At 37.5% G+C, this 25,362-nt stretch overlaps 1 protein-coding gene across 3 annotated transcripts in view; it reads left to right on the plus strand.

Annotated features, from left to right (window-relative positions):
- The window catches only part of LOC110046596 (WD repeat-containing protein 90-like), a 37,569-nt gene that overhangs the window by 10,365 nt on the left and 1,842 nt on the right, over window positions 1–25,362 (plus strand). Inside the window, exons 10-37 of one of the 3 annotated variants that reach the window (XM_089290097.1) lie at window positions 138–283; window positions 1,772–1,829; window positions 6,024–6,142; window positions 6,959–7,066; window positions 7,668–7,829; window positions 9,453–9,703; window positions 10,367–10,437; window positions 10,922–11,300; window positions 11,781–11,968; window positions 12,191–12,352; window positions 13,125–13,253; window positions 14,456–14,586; window positions 14,909–14,949; window positions 15,071–15,327; window positions 15,793–16,048; window positions 16,502–16,707; window positions 17,739–18,005; window positions 18,611–18,658; window positions 19,679–19,751; window positions 20,023–20,094; window positions 20,703–20,814; window positions 21,204–21,291; window positions 22,106–22,195; window positions 22,492–22,614; window positions 23,120–23,372; window positions 24,041–24,171; window positions 24,650–24,823; window positions 25,214–25,336. In XM_089290097.1, the coding sequence (XP_089146223.1) occupies window positions 138–283; window positions 1,772–1,829; window positions 6,024–6,142; window positions 6,959–7,066; window positions 7,668–7,829; window positions 9,453–9,703; window positions 10,367–10,437; window positions 10,922–11,300; window positions 11,781–11,968; window positions 12,191–12,352; window positions 13,125–13,253; window positions 14,456–14,586; window positions 14,909–14,949; window positions 15,071–15,327; window positions 15,793–16,048; window positions 16,502–16,707; window positions 17,739–18,005; window positions 18,611–18,658; window positions 19,679–19,751; window positions 20,023–20,094; window positions 20,703–20,814; window positions 21,204–21,291; window positions 22,106–22,195; window positions 22,492–22,614; window positions 23,120–23,372; window positions 24,041–24,171; window positions 24,650–24,823; window positions 25,214–25,336 (4,218 nt within the window). Of the gene's footprint in view, window positions 1–137; window positions 284–1,771; window positions 1,830–6,023; window positions 6,143–6,958; window positions 7,067–7,667; window positions 7,830–9,452; window positions 9,704–10,366; window positions 10,438–10,921; window positions 11,301–11,780; window positions 11,969–12,190; window positions 12,353–13,124; window positions 13,254–14,455; window positions 14,587–14,908; window positions 14,950–15,070; window positions 15,328–15,792; window positions 16,049–16,501; window positions 16,708–17,738; window positions 18,006–18,610; window positions 18,659–19,678; window positions 19,752–20,022; window positions 20,095–20,702; window positions 20,815–21,203; window positions 21,292–22,105; window positions 22,196–22,491; window positions 22,615–23,119; window positions 23,373–24,040; window positions 24,172–24,624; window positions 24,824–25,213; window positions 25,337–25,362 lie in introns of those variants that run through there. The other 2 variants (XM_089290099.1, XM_089290098.1) reach the window with 2 other exon arrangements.

Consider the following 25,362-nt stretch of genomic DNA (forward strand, 5'->3'; position numbering starts at 1 on the left):
TCAATTCTCTGATGCCCACCAGGTGAGAACTGATGAATTGTTGGTTCTCCAAGTTTCTATAAGATTTTTGGCTGGTTTTCTTCAACCTCAAACCAATCATTAATTCTATACCTCTTTACATCACCAAAAATTTGCAGGTTTCTGCTCTGGCATTTGATGGCCAAACAGATATTTTAGCTTCAGCCCAGACAGGCTCCCCTTCTGTTATCAGAATATGGAAGTACCACTTGAGAAAATGCACTGCTATGTTCAGAGCTGAAGTGCATAATGTACACTGTATAAGGTAATAAGCATAATAATCTTTGGAGTAATTTATCAAACATGAAAGACTGTGTTTTACAACATATTCAAACACTGAGAAGAGAGTTAAAAATATGACATGTCGCAGAGTATTTTTGGCAATCTTCTAGTTGGTTGAGGGGGGTGAATAGGTTTTTGGATCGACGGATTTGGTCTTTAAAAAGCACACAGATTGTGGATTTTTGCGGTAAATCGAGCGGATTCGCGAATTTTGAAAACACAGTGGATTGTGGATCAGCTGTGAATTTTGGCGCGGATTCTGGATTGTGCCTGTCTTGATGTTCGAATCTTGGGTTCTAAACAAAATTTGGATCATAGATATTTCTTCAGCCTTGGTTGGTATGTTAATGAGTTCATCCAAATTATTTCTTTTTTCGAACGAAGCTCATTTAAACTCAGGTGTGAGACTTTAACTGGAATTGTACTGCGCTATAGTCATCAACCATGTTGCCTTCTTTACTATTTGTGTGAAATTAACTCTGGCATTCACATTTACCAGTCTACCTTTGAACTTTTACACTTCTGTTTCCGGATGTGGTTGTGGTTTCGGATTTGAACAACAATATTGGCGGATCGATGGATTTGGCAAAAAAAAAGGCACGGATCTGCAGATTTGCATACCCCTATTCATCCCCCCTCTTGTTTGGTAATGTGGTCCAACACAGTCTTGAAAGTTTGATATATCTTCTCAATTGAAACTAAAACTAAGGAGAAAATGGAGAAATAAAATCATAAAAATCTATGCTAATTGAAACCAGGTTCATCCAAACACCATCATGCTCTTGATTTGCTTTGGTTAACTTTGTGAATTAGTAAATAAATGAGTTTGAGAGGTACATACATTAGATAAACCTTTATTTGACACACGAAGTATAAAATTAAAACAAAATTTCTTACATTAATTTGTTTTTCTGTAGTCAATTGCACCAGTTCACATAAAACTGTGATTGCTTGGAAGAGTTAATACAGGGTTGCCATACATGTAGGTCAGGAAATGGTTGGGAACAAGAATTCTTCAAGATCAGCGAAAAGTCAGGGAATCTTATTTTGAGTCAGGAAAAAATGACATTTTGAAGAAAAGTCAGAGAAAATTGATTATTTTAACACGGCTGATTTAATACCATTGAAGGGTGGAAGAAACATTTGGGGACACTGTGATCTCAACGATACTTTTCCTTGATGAAAAAGGAAATTTTTTGAAAACTTATCCATCTTAATGAGTGCGTAAAAATGATGGCTGGAAGTTCATGCTAGAAGCTGCTACTAGATCTGACAGTTTGTATTTTTTTGGTAAGGGAAATTGTATTTTTATCAGGGAAAAATCAGGGAATTTTGAAAAGTGATGTCTGTGGCAACCCTGTGCTATTCAGCAATGCCTTGACATTGACATTCAATTTTGTTACATGACTTGAGCTTAATACATCGGCTAACTCTGTTTTAACTGTAAAAGATTTTTTTATTTTAACTTCAGTCTGTCATACAGTGGTAACATTTTATGTGGTGTGGGAAAAGATGGAATGGGAAAACAGGTATGATAGAACACAATTTGGTATTCTCAGTTAATCATTGATGGAAGTTATTTATTAATAATAGACACATTACAATTTTTAATAAATGAGTCACAGCAGTGCTTTATCAGATTTAAAATCAAGAAGTGAAGTCACGTTTAGAATGGACTTATGTTTTAAGACAGAATGACTTATGGAGTTCATAATGGTCCTCTGTAGAAGAATAAAATATATTCTTCTTAATTGTTTATTTGAATGTTCTTCTGATCTTGAAAGTAGATCACATTTAAGTGAACTAATTTCAAGGTCAGATGAACATTCAAGTAATTGTCAGAAATGTTAACTTAAAGACTGCATGTAGTACTCACAAAGATTTTGGGGACATTCAGATGTGATTATGTGTACATGTATGACATGTCAAACGTAACACCAGTGCTTTTGATTATCACAATTCACAGCACTCTTGAAGCAATAATCACTCTTTCAACTTGTCAACAATAAGGAGGAGAAGGACCCTGGAATGTATTTGAGTTGAAATGCGAAAGCTATACTTTTACTTGATCCTGTACCTGTACTCCAATTCAAAGGTCCCTATATTGTGACCTTGAGAACACATCATGTAAGCAGCAAGTTGACTTGTGGGTGGTGTGATATGAAGATCTGTCCTTTACTTATAGGATTTTCATTCATTGATTGCTCTGTTCAGTCAATGCAATACAACTACCACAACATTTCAAGTTATTATTCTCCTTCACTTACTGTTTCATGTACTTACGATACATAATCATGATTATTACTGTTAGATGATGGTGGTGTTTTAAGACAGAATGACTTTTACCATGTTAAGAAAATTCCTGAAGTTGTTTTGCTATGGAGTTCACAATGGTCACCATATAGAAGAATAAAATAATTATATTCTTATCTATTTATTTGAATGTTCTTCTGACCTGGAAAGTAGATCACATTTAAGTGAACTAGTTTCAAGGTCAGATGAACATTCAAATAACTGTCAGAAATGTTAACTTAAAGACTGTATGTGGTACTCATGAAGATTTTGGGGACCTTCAGATGTGATTATTGTACATGTATGACATGTCAAACGTAACACCAGTGCTTTTGATTATCACAATTCACAGCAATCTTGAAGCAATAATCACTCTTTCAACTTGTCAGCAATAGGGAGGAGAAGGACCCTGGAATGTATTTGAGTTGAAATGCGAAAGCTATACTTTTACTTGATCCTGTACTTGTACTCCAATTCAAAGGTCCCTATATTGTGACCTTGAGAACACATCATGTAAGCAGCAAGTTGACTTGTGGGTGGTGTGATATGAAGATCTGTCCTTTACTTATAGGATTTTCATTCATTGATTGCTCCATTCAGTCAATGCAATACAGCTACCACAACATTTCAAGTTATTATTCTCCTTCACTTACTGTTTCATGTACTTACAATACATAATCATGATTATTACTGTTAGATGATGGTGGTGTTTTAAGACAGAATGACTTTTACCATGTTAAGAAAATTCCTGAAGTTGTTTTGCTATGGAGTTCACAATGGTCACCATATAGAAGAATAAAATAATTATATTCTTATCTATTTATTTGAATGTTCTTCTGACCTGGAAAGTAGATCACATTTAAGTGAACTAGTTTCAAGGTCAGATGAACATTCAAATAACTGTCAGAAATGTTAACTTAAAGACTGTATGTAGTACTCACAAAGATTTTGGGGACCTTCAGATGTGATTATGTGTACATGTATGACATGTCAAACGTAACACCAGTGCTTTTGATTATCACAATTCACAGCACTCTTGAAGCAATAATCACTCTTTCAACTTGTCAGCAATAGGGAGGAGAAGGACCCTGGAATGTATTTGAGTTGAAATGCGAAAGCTATACTTTTACTTGATCCTGTACTTGTACTCCAATTCAAAGGTCCCTATATTGTGACCTTGAGAACACATCATGTAAGCAGCAAGTTGACTTGTGGGTGGTGTGATATGAAGATCTGTCCTTTACTTATAGGATTTTCATTCATTGATTGCTCCGTTCAGTCAATGCAATACAGCTACCACAACATTTCAAGTTATTATTCTCCTTCACTTACTGTTTCATGTACTTACAATACATAATCATGATTATTACTGTTAGATGATGGTGGTGTTTTAAGACAGAATGACTTTTACCATGTTAAGAAAATTCCTGAAGTTGTTTTGCTATGGAGTTCACAATGGTCACCATATAGAAGAATAAAATAATTATATTCTTATCTATTTATTTGAATGTTCTTCTGACCTGGAAAGTAGATCACATTTAAGTGAACTAGTTTCAAGGTCAGATGAACATTCAAATAACTGTCAGAAATGTTAACTTAAAGACTGTATGTAGTACTCACAAAGATTTTGGGGACCTTCAGATGTGATTATGTGTACATGTATGACATGTCAAACGTAACACCAGTGCTTTTGATTATCACAATTCACAGCACTCTTGAAGCAATAATCACTCTTTCAACTTGTCAGCAATAGGGAGGAGAAGGACCCTGGAATGTATTTGAGTTGAAATGCGAAAGCTATACTTTTACTTGATCCTGTACTTGTACTCCAATTCAAAGGTCCCTATATTGTGACCTTGAGAACACATCATGTAAGCAGCAAGTTGACTTGTGGGTGGTGTGATATGAAGATCTGTCCTTTACTTATAGGATTTTCATTCATTGATTGCTCCGTTCAGTCAATGCAATACAGCTACCACAACATTTCAAGTTATTATTCTCCTTCACTTACTGTTTCATGTACTTACAATACATAATCATGATTATTACTGTTAGATGATGGTGGTGTTTTAAGACAGAATGACTTTTACCATGTTAAGAAAATTCCTGAAGTTGTTTTGCTATGGAGTTCACAATGGTCACCATATAGAAGAATAAAATAATTATATTCTTATCTATTTATTTGAATGTTCTTCTGACCTGGAAAGTAGATCACATTTAAGTGAACTAGTTTCAAGGTCAGATGAACATTCAAATAACTGTCAGAAATGTTAACTTAAAGACTGTATGTAGTACTCACAAAGATTTTGGGGACCTTCAGATGTGATTATGTGTACATGTATGACATGTCAAACGTAACACCAGTGCTTTTGATTATCACAATTCACAGCACTCTTGAAGCAATAATCACTCTTTCAACTTGTCAGCAATAGGGAGGAGAAGGACCCTGGAATGTATTTGAGTTGAAATGCGAAAGCTATACTTTTACTTGATCCTGTACTTGTACTCCAATTCAAAGGTCCCTATATTGTGACCTTGAGAACACATCATGTAAGCAGCAAGTCGACTTGTGGGTGGTGTGATATGAAGATCTGTCCTTTACTTATAGGATTTTCATTCATTGATTGTTCCTTTCAGTCAATGTAATACAGCTACCACAACATTTCAAGTTATTATTCTCCTTCACTTACTGTTTCATGTACTTACAATACATAATCATGATTATTACTGTTAGATGGTGGTGGTGTTTTAAGACAGAATGACTTTTACCATGTTAAGAAAATTCCTGAAGTTGTTTTGCTATGGAGTTCACAATGGTCACCATATAGAAGAATAAAATAATTATATTCTTATCTATTTATTTGAATGTTCTTCTGACCTGGAAAGTAGATCACATTTAAGTGAACTAGTTTCAAGGTCAGATGAACATTCAAATAACTGTCAGAAATGTTAACTTAAAGACTGTATGTGGTACTCATGAAGATTTTGGGGACCTTCAGATGTGATTATGAGATGGAGTATGAGTATGACCTGTCAAACGTAACACCGATGCTTTTGATTATCACTTTTCACAGCAATCTTGAAGCAATAATCATTTTTTCAACTTGTCAACAACAGGGAAGAGAAGGACCCTGGGAATGTAACTGGATTGAAATGCTAAATCTATACTTTAACTTGATCCATTTACATGTACTCCAATTCAAAGGTCCCTATAAATTATTGTGACCTTGAGAACACATCATGTAATCAGCAAGTCAACATGTGGGTGGTGTGATATGAAGATGTGTCCTTTTCTCATGGAATGTCCAGTAATAATAATTATTGTTCCTTTCAGTCAATGCAATACTACTACTAACAACATTTCAAGTTGTTAATCTCCTTTACTTACTGTTTCATGTACTTACAATACATATTGTGATTGTTATTGTTAGATGGTTGTGGTGTGGGATGTCAGCCATGCCATTAGGGGTGGTGAAGTGTCCATTGTTGCCAAGGCACACACTGATGTTGACATTCATCGCATGAGAATAGCAGAGTTTGATGATAGCAGGTGCTGTCATATTTTACGCATTAAAATTTGGTTTCTTTTCTTTATACCAATCCACCACCATTGAATCCAAGGTTAAGGTCATTCCTCACATTTGCATTGCGCATCCTTATGGCGTCATTAGTGCGCGCTCGTCCACGCGCACATCGAAAACATGACGGATTTGCCTTGATATTGAGTTCTGTCACTTGAAAAATGACTCTAGCTCAACAACGAGCACGGGCACCCCAATTTTTTTTCCAGTCATTGTAATCAACTAATCATAAGCTTTGCGTGAGAAAAGACTGATCTAATTTCTATTGCTGAAAATTGAATAAATAAGAAAAATAGCAGATACACTGTGGTCTTTTCTATTTTGCAGTCGGTAACCACGTCAAGAAATTTGGTTCAAATTTTTAATCAAGGATTTAGCTTTCTGTCTGAATCAAACTTAAAACGTTTATTTGTGTCTGACACATTGTATTGTCTGTAGTTTAAATGTGGCTAAATATCATTTAGGCAAGGTTAAACTCGAGCTAATGCAGCCAGCTAGCGTGCCCATCCAGCTAATGTTATTTAGGCAAGTTAAATATGAGCTTATGCAGCCAGCGGTTTCCGCGTTTGGGAGTATGTGACCTGTGGGGTGGCCATCAGGGGTTTTGCAGGGGTTTATGGTTCATTGCATAATTGTTGTAGTGTATTCTGCTGATTGTTGCGGATCAGTTGCACTGCTTTGCTCGCGAATCATTGCGGATTCTTGCACCCTCTCCTCCCTCCCGTTTTGTTCTTGGTCAGGGTAAGTATTCTCCAGTTAAGTAGATTCCACTGAATTTCTTTCAGTGTGACAGTGCCGGTTAGCGGACGCTCATTGGGTGGTTCCTGCTTTCCAGGGTTGCCATGGATACCTCCTAGCAGCTTATGGCTTTGGCACCCCGCTAACCTTTTTAGGTACCAGTTCCCAAGCTCATCTATTTGTGATGAGTTTAATGTGTGTTCTTGTGAGTCCGGGCTCACAAAGATGTTACAATTACTGGGAATGCATTCTTATAATAAGCATTAAATAATGCCAAAATGGGGCATTTTCAATGCCTCACTGCTCCTTAATGAGCATGGGCACCCCCCTTTTTTATTTCAAAATTGAAATTATCGTATGACAAATATTCAGTGGACAAAGTTTGAACAAAAATCTATTGTCACTTTTATTTCAGAGGAAATACCTTAAGTGCTGTATAATTGCATGTCCCCTATTTTCATTCAAGTGAAGATTACCTACACTGCATGGGGCAACAAATCAACTCTTATTCATGATCACAATACCAGATAATTTTGTCAAAGTCCAAACCTTTTGTTGTTGATAATTTGTTTGATTTGCTTGACAAAAGAGAAATATGCATTAATTTATAGATTCTGAAGTTAAGTGATTATGTAGCATTGTAACATGGAAATAAATTAACATTTCTTTTAAGTAACATAATTTTTGAATTTTCTCAAATCAAATCTGTTAACTTTATGACATGAATGCAAAAAAATAAATGTCATCTTCTCTAAGGTTGGTCTCATGTGGTAACGACAACATCCGTTTCTGGCGAATCCGTCATGGCTCTTTGAGGTCTTGTCCACTTGATCTTGGTCGTCATGGTTCTGCTAACTTCACTGATATAGCTTATGGAGACAAGGATCCCTTGAGTGCAGATCCTACAGTTAGGAAAGTGTGAGTAGCTGATAATTGTCCAATGGTTAGCCAGGCTTTTAGCCTGATGAGCATACATTTACTTTTTAGAGAAAGTACAAGTTTTCAATTTCTGTTAAATTTCTGGCTAGAGAGTTACCTTTAATTTGTGAATTTGAAAGTCTTCTAATAAATTTGAACTTGGAGTTGCAGAAATGCATGTACCTTAGATGCTATTATGCAATTTTTAGGTGGGAGGCATGCCCTGTGATGCCATACGACCCCACTTAGGGGAAGGCTCTAGGTACTAGTATCAAATCTTGATGCCCACTTTTTGAATTGTTAACAACTGCATCGCTACATGGTTGGGTCCCTGAGACATTCAGCAGCTTCCACTATTGCCACCAACTCCTAGATGAAGACTACTCCCATGGCTGGCAAATCCTGGCAAACCGAGGCATGAGCCTTCACCCGGAAGGGGAGACAGGCACCCCTCATACTGAATTAAGGTGATTCCCTAGTAAAAGAACCCGCCATAGATTTCTGATGAAACTTGGTATGCTGTTGTTACAGGACAAGGAGATATCAAAAACGTAGTAAAAAGAGGGGGTCACCGTGCTTGTTTTCACGCCACAATGCTGACAAATACGGTTATTTAGGTGACTTTTGGTAATCTCCATGTGCAACAAATAAGCTCGATTATTTTTCAATGCAGCATGTTATATCACACAGAGTTTGACTTTCTTTGATTGTTTACTCAGCTACGTCCCAGAAATAATGCTTCAAATACCCTGCACTTTTTTATTCTTTCAAGGAAACGTAATTTGGACATGCACTGTTGGGCCCATTATGTCTCCCTCTGTAGTATTTATTTCATTTGCCAAAAAAGTAGCCATAGATTTCTGCTAATTTTTTTTCTCAGTTATTGAGAATATTGTTCTCACTGAAATTATGAAATATAAAGTCGGGCTCACCATGCTCGTTTAAGAGAAAAGGAGCATTTATTTCGCTATGGAGCTTAGTTTGAGGGAAATCTCTTTCGTTTGGTATGCGCACATGCTCATGTGCACACGCTAATGACATGAAAATCGTGAGCAATAGGGATGCGCAATGCTAAACTAAGGAATCATCTTAACAGTGGAAAGAGGGAGGGAAGGGAGGGAGAATGCCTGAAGACGTGTTCCCATGCAAAACAGTGCTCACTGTAAACGTTATGGCTGTGAAGGCTGCTAACACATGTCTTAGTCCAGGAGCACATGAAGTCCTGGTGCATGCGCATTTCAAAACACTGCTGACCACTATGGGAATGCAGGCGCTCTTTGTTATTAACTCTGTTAAATTGCATTTAACTGCATTAAAATCCCTTCTTCTAGCTCTCATCTGTAATTTGCAGACCTTTTCCTGTTACAAAGCAAAGCTCGGGCTGGGTTTAAACTTTTGTGTAACTACTAAGTGAACATTAAATCTTTACCATATACAGGGGTTTCATTATAGGGCCAGGCACCAGGCAAATTGACTGGCTTTGAGGACGATTTTGCCCACCAGGTTTAAATAAAGAAGTTCAGTTCAAATAGTTTTGCCCACCGGTGAAAACCAGTTGTCCTCCTGCTGAAAACATTTAATGATTTCCCTACAAGTAAATTGTCAGTGTTTTTTCCTCTGCAGATATTCTTGCACTACTCAAGGCACTGTGTATCAGATTGATTATCAGAAGATCATGTTGGACAAAGTCATCAGACTCCTTCCCATTGGTTCTCGCCATGATCCGGTCGGCAAATATGGTGGCACTACTCCAACTGAGTTTGGAATCAGGCTAAATTCACTCTGTGTAAATGAGTCATTCTGTGCTACTGGATCAGATGATGGTTACCTTCGATTATGGCCCCTAGATTTTTCAACTGTGTTCCTAGAAGCTGGTTAGTAACATTTGTGCCTGAATGACATTTCGATTGAATACAGTAGCTAGAATATTTCCTTTTCTTCATACTTGATGCTGCCTGTAAAGGTATAGGCTTAGTGGTAGAGATGTTTAGGGGATTATTGGCAATAAAATATTTTTTCTGGGTCATGTGATGAAGTGAATTTCTGATATACGTACATGGTGTTCTTGGTAATGTGCCCAATTTACGTGTAGACGGCTTTATATGATACAAGTGAAGGTAAAAGTCAAGCAAAATACTGGAACTTTGTTGCTGACTGCAGCCAGGAAAAGGGCGATTTATTAAATTTTGGTTTATCAAATTAAAACTGCTGAGGATCATCCAATTTAAAGGCAATCAAAAGCTGCTTTCTTTCATAACTTACAGATCTTCTAGAGAGAGGTTTCAACTCTTATTTGCACAGCAAGTATAAAGAGAGCTAATCCCACCAAAATAATGAGTCATAGAGGTGCAGGGGGGAAACGGGGGGCTATCTAGTGATCTTTTTCTCAGAAACCAGTTCGCCTCGAGAACAATTGATCACTCTAAGCTACAATAGACGGAGGAAACTTTGAATAACATTATTCCTGAACTCCAGTTTTATTTTTAAATAAGTTAAATAATGTATTTAAATAAATGGGATTGCTGTTTTTCTTCAAGAACACGAAGGTCCCTTGACAGCTGTCAACATAACAAGAGATGGATTATATGTATTGGCAGGAACAAACACAGTAAGTTAAAGGACTACTGCTGTAAATTTGACAAATGTGTTCATTCGGTGACATGGCTGATGGGTAAAGATGATATCGAAATATCATAACAAGAAGAGAAGTGGACTGCAAGGCTAAGATAACAAGCAGTAACAAGTGATCTGAACTTAACTGGTATTATTAATTTTCTCAAGCTCTCTAACTGGTTAGAAAAAAGTCATGTGACATGTGACCATAGTGTCTTGCTGCTATCCTAGTCCCTTCCTGCCCAAAATTGCTGTATGTTACTTCTCTGTCCTTAAAACAGAACAAACAAAACCAGATGGGCAGGATGATAACTTTGCCAGTGCCCACCGCTGGTGAACTAAGTAAATGCCATTCACTTGGAAAACAATCTCAAACAACAACAGCTTTCAAGTGTCAAAAAAAATTATGTATCAATCATTCATGTTTAATGTTTAGATTGAATGTTTCTCAGAATTGATGGAGTATATTCTTTTGTTAGGGAAATCTTGGTGTGTTAGATACATCAGCAAGGACCTACTCGACTCTGATGAGATCACACACTGACAAAATTTTAGCCATGTCATTTGATTTGACTCACCGTTACCTGGCCACAGTATCAGCTGATCAATCAATTAGAGTCTGGGACCTTGACACTCTTGCACAGCTGTTTGACTTTCAAGCTCCAGGAGAGCTTCCCTGTGCCATTGCGTATCATCCTCAACAGCAGTGTTTTGCTTGTGGATTCATGTCTGGCTGTGTCAGAGTGTTTCATGTTGGAACTACAAATCTCTTAGCAGAGCATAACCAACATCCTGGTCAAGTGACTGGCTTGGTGTTCACACCTAATGGAGAGTTCCTACACAGTGCAGGAGCACTAGGTAATGCTTAAGACAAAGTGGCTTCAACAAGTTTAAATGTTGTGTATGTCTAAAAAGTAAGAATCCTGATGAGCTTAAGAGTAACAAGAAGTGTAACAGAAGCGTACTTGCAGTAACTTGCAGTTGGGCTTACTAATGCCTGTTTAAGCCAAGAGCTGATGGAAGTATGCTGATCAGCTGTCAGTAAGAAGTCTTTAGTTATCTTCTGGTGGTGCATACAATAATCATATTCCTACCCTTAACAAATTTTTTATTGGAAATCAATCTTGACTAGTAAAACAAGATTGATTGAAGCTATGGTATTATATATCGCATATATCTGCAACATTTTAACAGCGAAAATGATGCGGTCTGAGTAAACTGCTTTTGTGAGTCTCAATGGATCCGTTAAAAATGGTTTTTGATTGTAACAATTAAAAGCTGAACAAAAGAAAATCCAACAAGTAATGACATTAATTATTTTGTGGGATTGTTTTCAAGGTGCTCTAGCACTGTATGATGCAGCTGATGATGGATTCAAGTTGATTCGCATGCTTCCAAACACTGTTGTGATGGGTGGCAAGTTTGGCCCACACGTACTGAGTGTAAGTGAAGACAGCCTGAAGCTGGCATACATTGGACCAACAGAATTCACAGTGACAGTTGCCAATGCAAGATCTTTGGATGAGGTAAGGCTTGCAACCCAGCTGGTGGTAGTTAAGAAGAGAACTTGATCTGAGCTTGACAGGATGCAATTTACTAACCCTTTGTATCAGCCTAGCAGATTCTTTCAGCCCTCTTACATGTATAGACATTTTTAGATTGTTTGATGAGAAAATGTTATCTCTCTCAATCTGTTTACAATTTCACATCTATGAATGAATTCCAATAGTTGTGCCATTCTATCAAAGGTCCTAAGAGTGGATATCAGTATAATCACTACAGACAGATCAATTGTGGACTCTGCCCTGCATGTCTGTTTTGCCCCATCTTCACTCAAACAGTTGCTGGTAGTCACTTCAACATCAAGGCTATTGAAATTAGACTCCCAAAATGGAGTCCTGTTGAGCGAGGTTTGTACAAGCCCTGACAGTGAGTTAACTACAGGGTGTTTATCATTTGTGACTCTTTGTGCATTTATTTAGTTTTATTCCTAGTGAGTGTCAATACCTGTCTTGAGTTTATGAACTCTTGCAAAAGTCGTCTAAGCACAAACATGTCCTGTGAAAGTATGAACTAAAACTGAAATGGTATCAAATGTTGCATGAATCATGATCAGTCATTTGAATTTTAGCAGACCGTAACACAAACTTTGCACAAAATAGAACACAGTAACTGTTGGTATTGTTTTATTGAGTGTTTTCAGTAGATAAGTGTGGACAAGCATACATGTACAAACAAGTAATTCCATTGTCTAGGGAACTTCTGATTTGAAGATTTGTCCACATGTAAATGTACTGTAATACAGTACTTTCAGAGATAAAGTCTATGCTACTGTTGGGCAAACTTCAAGTGATTTGGTGACAAATGATGCAATGTTTGATACCCATTTAGATGTCAATTATTTTTTTCATGAAATTGGGATTGTTGTGTGGTTAAATCAGCCTCCCATTTGCAAATTTTACAAATTTACCCAGTTTATTTCATGAGCTTAGAGAGAACAATATCACATTTGAAAGTCAAGCTTGTCAAATGAAAATCCAAATTTAGCCTTCATCTTCCTGTAAGTTCTTCCCTCAAGAAACAGATTATCAGACACTGTTAACTGATTAAGTGACTAAATGATGACACACTTAGCTGGAAGTTAGTCAGTAACTCACACTAAGTGTGCGCTTTGCCTGAAAGGTGTCTAATATCCATCGTGGCAGCTGTTCAAGTCTGGCTGGAAGCCGTGATGGCAAGTACCTAGCAACTGCTGGAGACAGGGTCGTTAAGATGTGGGACTATCACATGAGACTGGACATTAACTTCCAGGTATATAAGTTAGTAATAATGCAGACATAGGGCTAAATTATTTTACATGTTACTTAGCAGGTTAGTTACGTAGTGACATTGTTGTTGACATTGTTTGGTTGTGTACGTTCCTGGCCCCAGTTGTTCGAAGGCTGGATAATACTATTATTATTATTATATAGGCACTAGTGTTTTACTGGAAAATACACAACTCGTAATTCATACGAAACCACATCCAGGACATGGGTGGCTTATTTTCCATATCCTCACTAGTGAAGATATCAATGATTTCACTGATATCAAGTTGGTCTCTTAAATTGTAGTTAAATTTGTCGGTTTATGATTGAAACATCTTTGGGTCTTCCTAGAAAGTCTTTGGCAATCTTCAGAAATTTTCAGAAAATGTGCGGCAATGTTCGTGTGACCTTCAGACAAGTTTTGGAAAATCTTTGGAAATCTTTGGAAAATCGTCAAAAACACTGTCATCAGTATGTCTATATAATAAATAGAGGATATTACACGGTGGCGAGAAGATATGAATTTTATGTTCGAGTGGCAAGAACAATATCTCATGAGTGAGCGAAGCGAATGAGTGAGATATTGTTCTTGCCACGAGAACATAAAATTCATATCTTCGAGCCAAGGTGTAATGTTCTTTTTATTATGTGGAGAAACCAATTCAACAAAAGCAAAAGGCGGGAATCGTGAAGTCATTGAACGATATGACACTCACAAAGGTGACATACGGAAAATACACCACTCGGGTCCTGGATGAAGTGGCATATGGAATCTACGAGTGGTTTAGTTCCCAGTAAAACACTCTTCTCCATATAATAAAAAGAACATTGAAACACGTTAGCTCGAAGATATGAATTTTACATTCTTGTGGCAAAAACGATATCTCACTTGTTTGGTGCAGTCACTTGTGAGATATTGTTCTTGCCACTCGAACATAAAATTCATATCTTCTCGCCACCTTGCAATATCCTCCATCCACCAGATAAATCACTATCCAGACTATCCAGTGGATAAGTGTTAACAAACCAAACCATGCTCGGCTGGATAGTGATTTATTTGGTGGATAGCGTTATCCATCTTTCAAACAACTCATGCTTGAACATGAGAGTACCCAGAGCTCTGGTACATGTACCAGTTAAGCTTCTTCCAAAACCACTGAGATGAGATGTAACTAATTTGCATGATTGTATCTTTGGTTTCTGCAGGTTTTTATTGGTCATTCAGACCATATTCAGCAAGTAGCTTTTACTCCAGACCATCTTGGTCTTGTCAGTATAGGTGAGGCCATCTTGCTGTGGGATTTCCATGGAAGAGGAAGGCAGCTACAGATAAATGGGTAAACATTTCTCAGTATACAATCCCACATATTATTAATACTGGTTATGTGTTAGAACTTGACCTTTGTGGATCTATATAATTATTCATTAAGATTAAATTAATAGTTGAGAGGAAACTTATTAATAAATGCTGTACCACCGTACTGTTGAGTAACCTGTTGTGGACTACATGTAGCATTAATTCCATCCAGGGGGAGTAGTGATACTCCTATAGTTGCTTCATGATATTGCAGTTGATATAAACTGTGATGTTGTGGAATAATTTTAATTAGGTTTCAAATGTGGAACCTTTTGGTTGAAATACATATGTTTTCCTTTCAGTGGACGAGAGCCTCAGAAAAGCTATATCCCTGAAGTTCCAGGTAGCTTATTAGAGTTTATTTATTGGAAATTAAATGATTATTAACAACAAGGCAAAACATTGGTTATAAAAATTATTATTCCTTGCGATAAACAAGCTTTACCATTTGTATTTTTGTGCAGACAGAACTGTGAGAATCACTCCTGAAAGGCCGTACAGCCCACCAAGTGGTCACCCCCACACAGTCACGCCCAGAAAATCTGTTCCCATACCTACTAGGTTTGAACCTCCTCAGTTTGATGTCAGTCCCATTCCTGCTGATGCACATGATGAAAGGTTTCCAGGTGACCATGACAGAGCGACACAGAGTGAATTTCATGACCGTTATTCCCCAAAGAAAAGCCCTCAGAAACAGACTCCAGAACATGTTGATGAACATGTAAGTAGCTTTCTTTGGTTCATTCCACCTTTTGGTGTCTGTTATGTTTTGTATTCAAAGGCAAAGTTTTGTTTCTGTGCATGAACAGTTCAATGTTCAGTCTCAATTTGAAATGACCTGCTGTGGCTTAATAAAAGTAACTCCAAGAAGTTGTTAGTGATAGAACTCTTTGCATGTATTTACTTTTCCAAACTAGCAGCCAGGTTCTTTCTTAATGAAAAAATTGGCCCCTGAGAACCAATCATTCTCGACACCAAACTAAATTAAATGCTTGTGTGATACACTTGGCTCACATGCAATTTTTGGTGTTACTATAAAGGCAGACATTAGAAAAGGGTTGCTAAGTATGAAAAATACTCACCTGCAAAAATAATGAGGCCATAATGTGTTTGGCAGACAAATTTGAAAGAGGAGGCAGTAAAAGGAAATCATTAGCTAGTGATGGTACTTCATTGTATCTTCCAGACTTCTCCTGTCAAGACAAAATCACCTGCTAGAAGATTAAACTTTAACATTCCTGCAGTTGCCGGATCAATGGTTCCAAATGCTGATGTTCATCTTGCCCCTAAGGTCACTAGGCACTACAAGCGACGTCCATGCAGCTCCTTCTTGGCCGAGCGTAGATACACAGCTCCACCTAACCAGGCAGGACTTCAGCTTAAATCTGTTCTTGGATACAATGGAAATGGAAGGAAAAATATGGTCTGGAAATATGACACAGGTTTTAATGACTTGTTGGTTACACATGCATGCAGTGGCATTATAGTTTGTACATAGGATTAGCTTGAAGGGGTCAAAAAAGAATATTGAATTAGTTTCTAATCATGGGGAAAATTCAGCCCCAACTTTAAAGCACGAAATGGTAAACTTTGCTTGTCTCACATGACTATATTTAAACATGTTTCACAACAGTGCACTGCAGCACTGCACTGGTTCTTTCATGTACAAGAAGCAATTTCAGTAGTTGAACACCTAATCAGCAGGCACATTTCTAAGCCCTTTGAGCTTCTCGTTGGCACATGCTTATGGGTTTGTGACAGTTTAGACACCGCTGTCAATACTCACAGATAACTTTTTACTTGGCTATCTCCGACATGTTTAGAGCCTGTTTAAAATACACACGACTTTCCTTAGAAATTCTAAATCCTCTCTTGGTTCTTTGGTTTCTATGAAGGACTTTTTGCATACACCAGTGGTTGCCTTGTGGTTATAGAGGACCTTCATTCTGGTACTCAGAGACACCTCATGGGGCACACAGAAGAGATATCCACCTTGGCCCTTCAACATGATGGCCTAATACTGGCCTCAGCCTCTGGGCCTTCTGACACTATAGGCAGTCAAATTTGCTTGTGGAATTTAAAAGATGGAGTGTGTAAGAAGGTGTGTATTTTAAATTGATATGTCTTTGTTTTAATGGAAGTCTACTGACAATTAATTATTTTCTGCTTAATATTATGATATATAACACTGTACTTACAGGGGAGAAGAGATACTTCAGGAAGTACATGTACTCATTACAAGTTCTCTTAAAATCACTTTTCATGAAAGCTAGCAAATTTTGAATTATTTTATGTATTCACCAGGTTGCAGTTTAAATCAAATAGCCCTCCCTAATGGGCAGCTTGTGAACTACCTGCACCTTATGCACGTGCAAACAAACATGCCATGATGTTATTTAAAAATGCTACTAAGACCCACATTGGGTCATTATCCAACTGGTGCTCCCATTTTATCAGCTAAATAACAAGCCAAAAAATATATTAATTAACATGCCAACTGACATGTGCTTATAATAGCCTATTAAAATGATACATTTAGTGGTTTAATGGCTTGTGCTTTAATTTGACAAAAGCTCCAGAATTTCTTGCTTCAAGCTAGAACTGGCCATTGTTTTTCTATCGTCTTCAAATGTCAAGACAGATAACTCTAATGGTGATTCTTTCCATCCAGAATCATCCTTGAATGGTTTTAGACTCCAAGACAGAAAGAAACACACAGAAACAAGACTTTGTGACTTTTCACAAAGGATTGCACTAATTCAAGATCAGATCAAAGGTTTCCAAGAGCCAAAGTTTTGTTTTAGGTCAAGGCTGTGGTCTAAGAAAAATTATAAGGAGCCCAAAGGTTCTTAACCATAACATCCTGCGTGCCCAGCGCTTATCAATAAGCTTATTTGAAAAAAGAAAGTTTTTCCAGTTGCCGAAAGGCAAAAGTGGTACCTGCTTGCTTCTAGAGCACAGCTTTGTAGGTATAATGAGTCACCCCTAATTTTCCAGTTGCTGGTCACAATGAGCCCCTAGACTTGACATGAGAGGAAAATAATATTTTTGAAATCCCCCCCCCCCCCCCCCCCCCCATTCATTGTTCCTTTAAAAAGGTCAACAGTGCATGACATTGTTTTGAAATTTTAGGTTTTGTCCTACCATGAGCATGAGATAGTCTGCTTGGCATATGCCCGTGATGACAGATTCCTTGTGTCAGTTGGTGATTACAGGGAGTGTTCTGTGGTAGTGTGGTGCACTAGAGATCTGGTAGTACTTGCTGCATCCTATGCCAGACATCCTGTTCACGATGTCATGTGGGATCCGTATACTGCTAATGAGTTTACCTCTGTGGGGCAAGATGGCTCTGTACTGTTTTGGCTCCTTGATGAGACTGGTGATAAAATGACTCTTAATGTAAGTCTCCACAGGTGTCATTTAACATAGTGGGCAGTTATATGCTACTTGACTGTGTTAGAGTGCTGTTACTCCTGATCATGCCATAGACTTATGCATCAAGATCCAATCTGAAAAGAAAGAAAAACAGCAAATTAAAAGACTGTTCTGTCTACCTCAACAAACACACTTCTTTTCTGACCATGATTGCCGTCAAGTGGGCAGCTTGAGTTGGTACTTACATTGTAAAAATCCACTCCACTCTTACATGCTTCAAAGTAAGAGAGTCCTTACTGTGGAAAGACTGTTGTGTACATGTACCTCAATGATAACAAATTGAAGCTCCTTGTACATGTTTCCGTACTGTCTGTCAAGCCTTAACCAAGTGGATTTCCAAATAATGCCCAGTTTTAGGGGAAAAAACCATTCTACATAATTTTATAGTTTAATAAGTGATAACAGAGGGGTAGTGTGTTTTTCTTCATCATTTTGTAGAATCATTTATATTAATACTTGAACATTCATTGGAGACTAATTTTTTTATTCTCTTTCTGTCTTTGTCTTTCTTTTCTCCTTTTTTGAATTACAATGTTTCTAAGGTTCATGAAAATTGTGTTGTAACTTAGGTTCACGAGCCAGAAGTGCCAAAGGAACTAGTGCAGTCCAGGAAAGTGGTAAGGTTTGATAGACAAAATGTTGCTTTTAGTACTGTTTGTTTTGGTTGCCCCTCTTTTATTTTGCTCATCAAGACAGATTTCAAGTCCTTTCATTTGCTAGGCTGCAGGCTTGCTTTGAATTTCCTTTCTAGGAAATTATAAAAGTTGATTTGATATTTCATCTATAAAGAGGGCAATGATAAGGAAAGGAATGATTGTTGAGTTACTTGGTTTTAAACTTAATATAGGCATAAAATAGAGTAAGAAAGCATTGCTATCTAGTGGATAATGCTATTCAACACAAAATCACTATCTGTTAGATATCAGAATAAATCTAGGTAAGCATTCTATCATGATTGCCATTCTCTTACTGGTTACACTACTCACTGTCTATTCTGTTGTAGATAGTGAGAAGCCTACTGTACCACTGTGTGGTTGTTAAAAAAGTGGTAGCTTCTTCTTTTTTTTTTGCATTTTTGAAGTGTCTAGGAAAAGGAGTTAGATAATTTACTGTAGATTTAGGAGATTTATACTGAAACAAGTAGATCATTCAATCTTGATTTCTGTGTGTGATAGTTGACTAAGACTGCACCATCATCAACTGTCATGCAAAAGAAATTTTGAAAAGGAAAAGTGAAGCCTTGGAGCTGAATGGTTCATAGTTGCCGGAGCTTATCCTGGTTTCTGAAGCATGAAGTGGCAAGGAGTATTTCTACTCCTCCTGGACGGGATGCTAGTCCATTGCAGGTCACTCCCCTGCAATTTGTTAAGTTTCCCCAACAGGGTTCTAACCCAGACCGCTCGCTCTGGGAATGAGTGCACTAACCATGAGGCCACCACACCTCCCACAAAAAAGCAAGTTTGAGCTCATAAATAAATCTGACTAATAATATTATTGTTAAGTGCAAGTAGTATTGTTAACTTAACACAGTATTATAAATTATCGACGCTTTTAAAAAACTGGGCTCAGGTGCATGTTTTACTTTCCTATCTGTAACAATCTACAACAAAAACAACATAATTTCATTTGTTTTGTAGAGAGATGAGCACTATGATTTTACAGCCTTGTGGTATGCAGGAGACAGTGTCATGTATGCTGCTACCAGCTCAGGTATGTCAACTACTGTGTTTGTTTCGATTTTCAAAGTGTCTTATAGGTACACTGATGCTCTCCATTATTGTCTCTACATCAATGGCTGTGTCCACCTAAGAGCATAAATGGGTACAAGAAAAGTGTTGGGGCAAACTACATGTACCAAAAACCCTGCGAGCTATTTGCTTGCAATGGACTAGAATCCACTAGATTCAGTGACAGTCAATTTATACAGAACCTTGCTTACAACTAGACTGTCATTTTGAACTTTTTTTATTATTCAATCTAGGAATGCTATCTGCATGGGATACCAGACAAAACAAGTGCTTCATACACTGGGAAGGAGATTCCTCAGAAATTGGTAGGTGATACATTTCAAACATTGGAAACTTTGTGTTGTCACATTTCCATATGCCATGAAGGGTTGGATAATTTGATGTGCAGTAGAGTATTTTCAATTGACAAAACTAGAGGTGTTGAGAAATTCTGATGAAACACTTTTTGATATATTATCTTCTCAATCAAATCTAAAACTAAGAAGTACCATTAAACAGTTTCACTGAGATGATAAAAATCTATGCTAATTAAGATCAGATATTCAAACCATCATGACAATTGCAATTTCCTTTGTGTTAACTTGATAAATTATTAGTGAGTTGAGGAGAATTTGCAAATTTTTCAGTGTGTACCCCCTGATGGCAGAATGCAGAATAAGCTAATGGAAGCACTGCTTCTGCAGCATAACAAAATATGCTTTATACAATTCTCACTCAAATAATGTTGATCAAAGTGCACTTTAAAGTAAATTATGTACTAATAGTAATTTTATGCTCTTGATTAATGAGTTATTTGTCATATTATTATGTATATGTCATTTGTCCAGTATCCCATAATTAGTTTCTCTTTCTTTAGTTTGTTTGAACCTTCTTTCTATAGCAAATAAATTCTAACTTTGAATGATATTTACAGGTGTACTCATAGGCCATGGAGGTACTCTTATGGCTGGCAGCATAACAGGAAATCTCAGATTGTGGTCTACGATAGGCGTGAATGAAATGCGACTTCCTGGAGAGCCCAGCAGGTAGTTTAAACCATAGTCTTTTTCAAACCTTAGGCTTTGTCAAACAGCAAGGCTTTCTCTTTATCGTGTATTTTCAATTGTTGCGTACAGTAGGTTTCATAAACCTTAACTAATTTAAAACTTAAACTTTTCTTAAACTTCTCTTAAATAGCATTCACTTGTAATCAAATTTTCTCCCCCAATATAGGACACACATACAGGTCCATTATGTGCAGAAAATACAGATAAAATGAACTCTACCTTGTTGATCGTAGTAGAACTGAACTGAATGATTGTCATAAACTACCTGTTTCAGCAAGTAATATTATGTGGAAATCTTTTGCTTGTCAATGTGGCAAAATTAATTGGGCAAGGCAAGCTTGTGGCTAAAATATGGCTTGTTTTCTTAGGTTATCAAGTAATGGCCTAGTGATGGAAGATGAAATGACACTAGACGGAGCTATCATTTCTGCTTCATTTGATGAAGCCCTAGAAACTGTGAGCCAATCACAACCATTGTAGTTCTTTTCTGTCAATAATATTATGCTCACATAGATTTCATTCACTTTTTTTTTCCTGTGAAGAAGGTCATGGCAGGTAAAGTACTGGGCCAGTGATTAGTGTGTTAGCCACTGGAGATCATTCAAGGCATCCACAGTCGAGTGTCAATTGATACTTGATTGACACTTGATCGACACCTCTGTTGACACACAATCAACACTCGATCAATTTCTTGGTCGATTTTTGCAGTTTTTCACAGACACACCATTAAGTGGCCGTCATTAATACATAATGTATGCGTTGGTCAATACTCAGCCAACTATTAACTTACTGTGTTGATCAGATCTTGTCTGAGTATTGATTGACACTTGACCACGGATGGCTCTAGTACAAATGATCTGACTTTTGATTGAGAGCCCATGTTCTAGCCTGCTGGGGTGACATGGTACTCCCACAGTGTTTTACTCTAGACACACAGTTGCATAAATGAGTCGTAGAAAATTGAAAGGCAACCTTTGAAAGTTGGGTGTTATGTCTTATGTACACACCCATCCTCAGCTTCTGTATGTTTGCAATTGAAGAAATCAACAGCTGTGATTAATTTTGGTTTTCCAGTGAATGAGTGAATAGTTTAGACAGTTGTTAAACTTCCAGCAGACTTTTGATGAACAAGTCAGCAGACAGTCCACTGACATCCTGGTGTTAGAGCCACTGCACACAAATGCCAAAAATGCTTATGATAATCACTTTTACTTAATATTCATTACTTTAGAAAATTATTGTCATTGCTGTGGAATGCCATTTTTTCCAGGGTATAATTGGCACCTCATCAGGTACATTATGGTATGTTAACTGGGATGAAAGAACCAGCATCAGGCTAGTCAGTGGTCACGCCCAGCGGGTGAGCTTTACATACATTTAAGTAAACTTGCTTGATGTCGCCAGCATTTTTTGCTGGTTTCCTCAGGTTGGAAAAGAATAGAACATATGAAGAGAGATCTATATTTACTCACAATATGCATTTACTCACAAAAATTAATGTATTGAGAAAATGTTACAAAGAAAAACACTTAAACTGAGATAATGCCATTTGATGAGACCAACAGAATAATTGATCAGTTTATGTCGAAAAAGGGAGCAGATTTAAGTGAGCTAAACAGCAATCAGTAACAGCCTCTTTCTCTTTGTCCTGTGTAGATTAATGACCTGCTTTTCAGTGGTCCTGATGATCAATATTTTGCTACATGTAGCACTGATGGTATTCTACATCTGTGGAGCAGGGATAGCTTGGAACATCTGCAGTTTCAAGTTCTTGGACAAGTATGAAAATCTTTTGGCTGTAGTAAAAATTTAACTGGCAATTGGATAATATTATTAATATTATATTAAAATGAATTTTGGTACAAACCTGTTCAAGATGAATTTGTGAAAAGCTTTCAAAGTGTTACAAACTCTATGTAAGTGTGTGGGGCTCAAATTGAAGTTGTAATTTGTCATTCATAATTTCATGCAGCTGGTCATTGCCATTTCTTTGTTGAGTTGTTTCTTGTTTAGTTCGATTGTTCATTTGGTGCTTCATCTATTTGCCCCTGCTGACTCTTGATGAGTCAGAAAGAACATCATTCAGATCTTCTTCAGTACTTGTTGTCATAAATGATGTCTCTGTCGCTGAGGCTTGAGGCTTGTTAACTTTACCTGAAGCAACTTTTCTGCATGAAGGGCTACAAATGCAACACACATCCCTCCTATTTCCTATCCTGGATTTTCATTCACAACAAGGTATATACCTAATAATAATAGCCATATGTAAATTTTGTCTTTCCAGACCTGCAATTGTGTGTCATTCAGTCCAGTGCCTGCAGCCTTTCCCACCAAGTCAGTCACAAATGAAGGACAGACAGTAGCCACTGTCCATCCACAACCTCAGCCTGGTGATGAGGCTGTGATTCACCCATCACACTGTGCAGCTGGATACAGCGATGGGACCATCAGGATATTTGACCTGGGAAAAGTGGAAATGATCATGAAGATGCAACCTCACGCTGCTTCAGTTACTGCAATATCATTCTCAGCTCACGGTAAGAACATGATGTGTGAGGCCTAGTAAGGATTGACAATCCTACTTTAAGCAAGAATTGGTCCTGCCTTGAAAAACTATTGAAGTTGTAGATGTAAAAAGACTTGCAGTAAGTTGAAGCAATCCAAACATGTGGCCACTATATTATTAATCATCAAATTTTATAAAGCTGCAAATGTAGGTCCAAAGGTTATTAATTCTACAGAATGAAATTCATCCAATTATGAGCATGCTTTATTTATTTTGATTTTCTATAGCTACTGTTCATTCAAAGAATTTACTAGATGTTCATTTTAAAATTGCAAAAGTACAAGTAGAGCTTATTTCTATATTTTCAAATTTTTTTAACACTTGCATGTACTGAAAGCTGTAGCTGTATTCTTCACTACAATCATTTCTGACCCTCTGTTTCTCCAGTGAACCACAGGAAATGTTTCATATTTAAATTTTCTTTGATAATATTCAATATTTTCAGGGGTTTCATTAAGGGTCGGGCTCAGGGCATATTGACCGCCTGTGAGGATGATTTTGTCTGCCTGGTCTGACCATTTAGAGGAAGGTTTTTCTCATAGAGAAGTTCTGTTCAAAATGTTTTGCCTGCCTGTGAAAACCTGCTGCCCTCCTGCTGTAAATGCTAATGAACCCCCTGTATTTTTGTAAACTATGCAGGAAGAGTGATAATCAGTGGAGCAGAAGATGGCTTACTGGCAATAAGTAGTCCCTCTACAGGGCTGACAGTCAGACTACTGAATGACCATAAGGGAGCACCAATCACATGCATTCATGCATCATCTGTTAAGGTGAATGTAGCTTTCCGAACTTTCATTTTCAGTGGGCTATAGAAGGAGATTTATTTTGGAAGGCCCACAACTCTGTGTTTCTATTGTTTTTTTTTCCTTAATCGTAATGAAACAGCTGTAGTTGTGCTTTGTGCACTGTCAAGACCAAAAACATACAACAAAGAACTTTTTTGGGCTTCACAATCATTCCCCTTATTAACAGTGGTTTCGTAAGGGTCTTAGAGGAATAGATGGTTGTGGTTAACCTGCAATCTGGTCCTACTAAATTCTTCTCTACTCTGTGCTGTAAGGGATCACATCTTTTAATACAGGTGCTTGTTAATAAAACAGCACTCAAGGGGGAGCACTTGCTAGTAGGAGGCATGCCAAACTGAATCATTATATTATGTCTTCCTTGAAAGTCTGCCTAGATGTGTAGTTTATTTCTGGTTTGCTGTTTACACTTGGTTTCAGTAATTTTTGGATTGCCTTAATTCAGGATCAACAGTACTCTTTATCATCTCCATTGTTGTGGCTGGCAGCAAGTGCTGATCGTCGTGTTAGTATCTGGAGTGCTGATTGGTCCAAAGACTTCTGTGAGTTGGTTGACTGGCTGACGTTCCCTGCCCCACCCATTGGACTGGATGGAAAAGCTATCAGGAGGGGAGACCCTGTACGTGTGTAGTCACACAACAATATTGTTGTGAAACTTATGTTCTGTTTCACATATGAATATAAACCATACAGTAGCTGGTATTGGGGAGACTGGTTGTCTTACTTTAATGCGTTTTTGTTCAGAAAATAAAGTATTAAATTACTGAGGCGACAATGAGTATTTTAAGAATATATCATGTTTAATGCGATAATAAATTGGAGTTAACTGTAAACAGGCTAACTTGAACCCTATCCTGGTAAACTGGAGTGTCAATCAGTCTAACATTCAGGTACACTAGACTCAAGAGGGCAAGGTCTGAAGCATGACTGGCATCATTGTCATGCATTTTCAGTCTTAATGTTGCCCACTACAATGCTTAATACATGGTTTAATAATCTCCTTTTATAGGCTCAGTTTTCTCAGCTACCTCCCAGCCTGGCTCAGTTCTCTCCTACAGACCCTGACATTGTTGTCTACACTGGTTATGGAATGCAAAAAGTTGTGCAGTTCTACAGTCTGTCTCAGAAAAAGGTACTGTGGATCAAGCCAAATGTCAT

This window comes from Orbicella faveolata, unplaced genomic scaffold, assembly GCF_042242905.1.
Source record: "Orbicella faveolata isolate gen_17 unplaced genomic scaffold, um_ofav_v1 contig_2, whole genome shotgun sequence".
In the NCBI taxonomy this organism is placed as follows: domain Eukaryota; kingdom Metazoa; phylum Cnidaria; class Anthozoa; order Scleractinia; family Merulinidae; genus Orbicella; species Orbicella faveolata.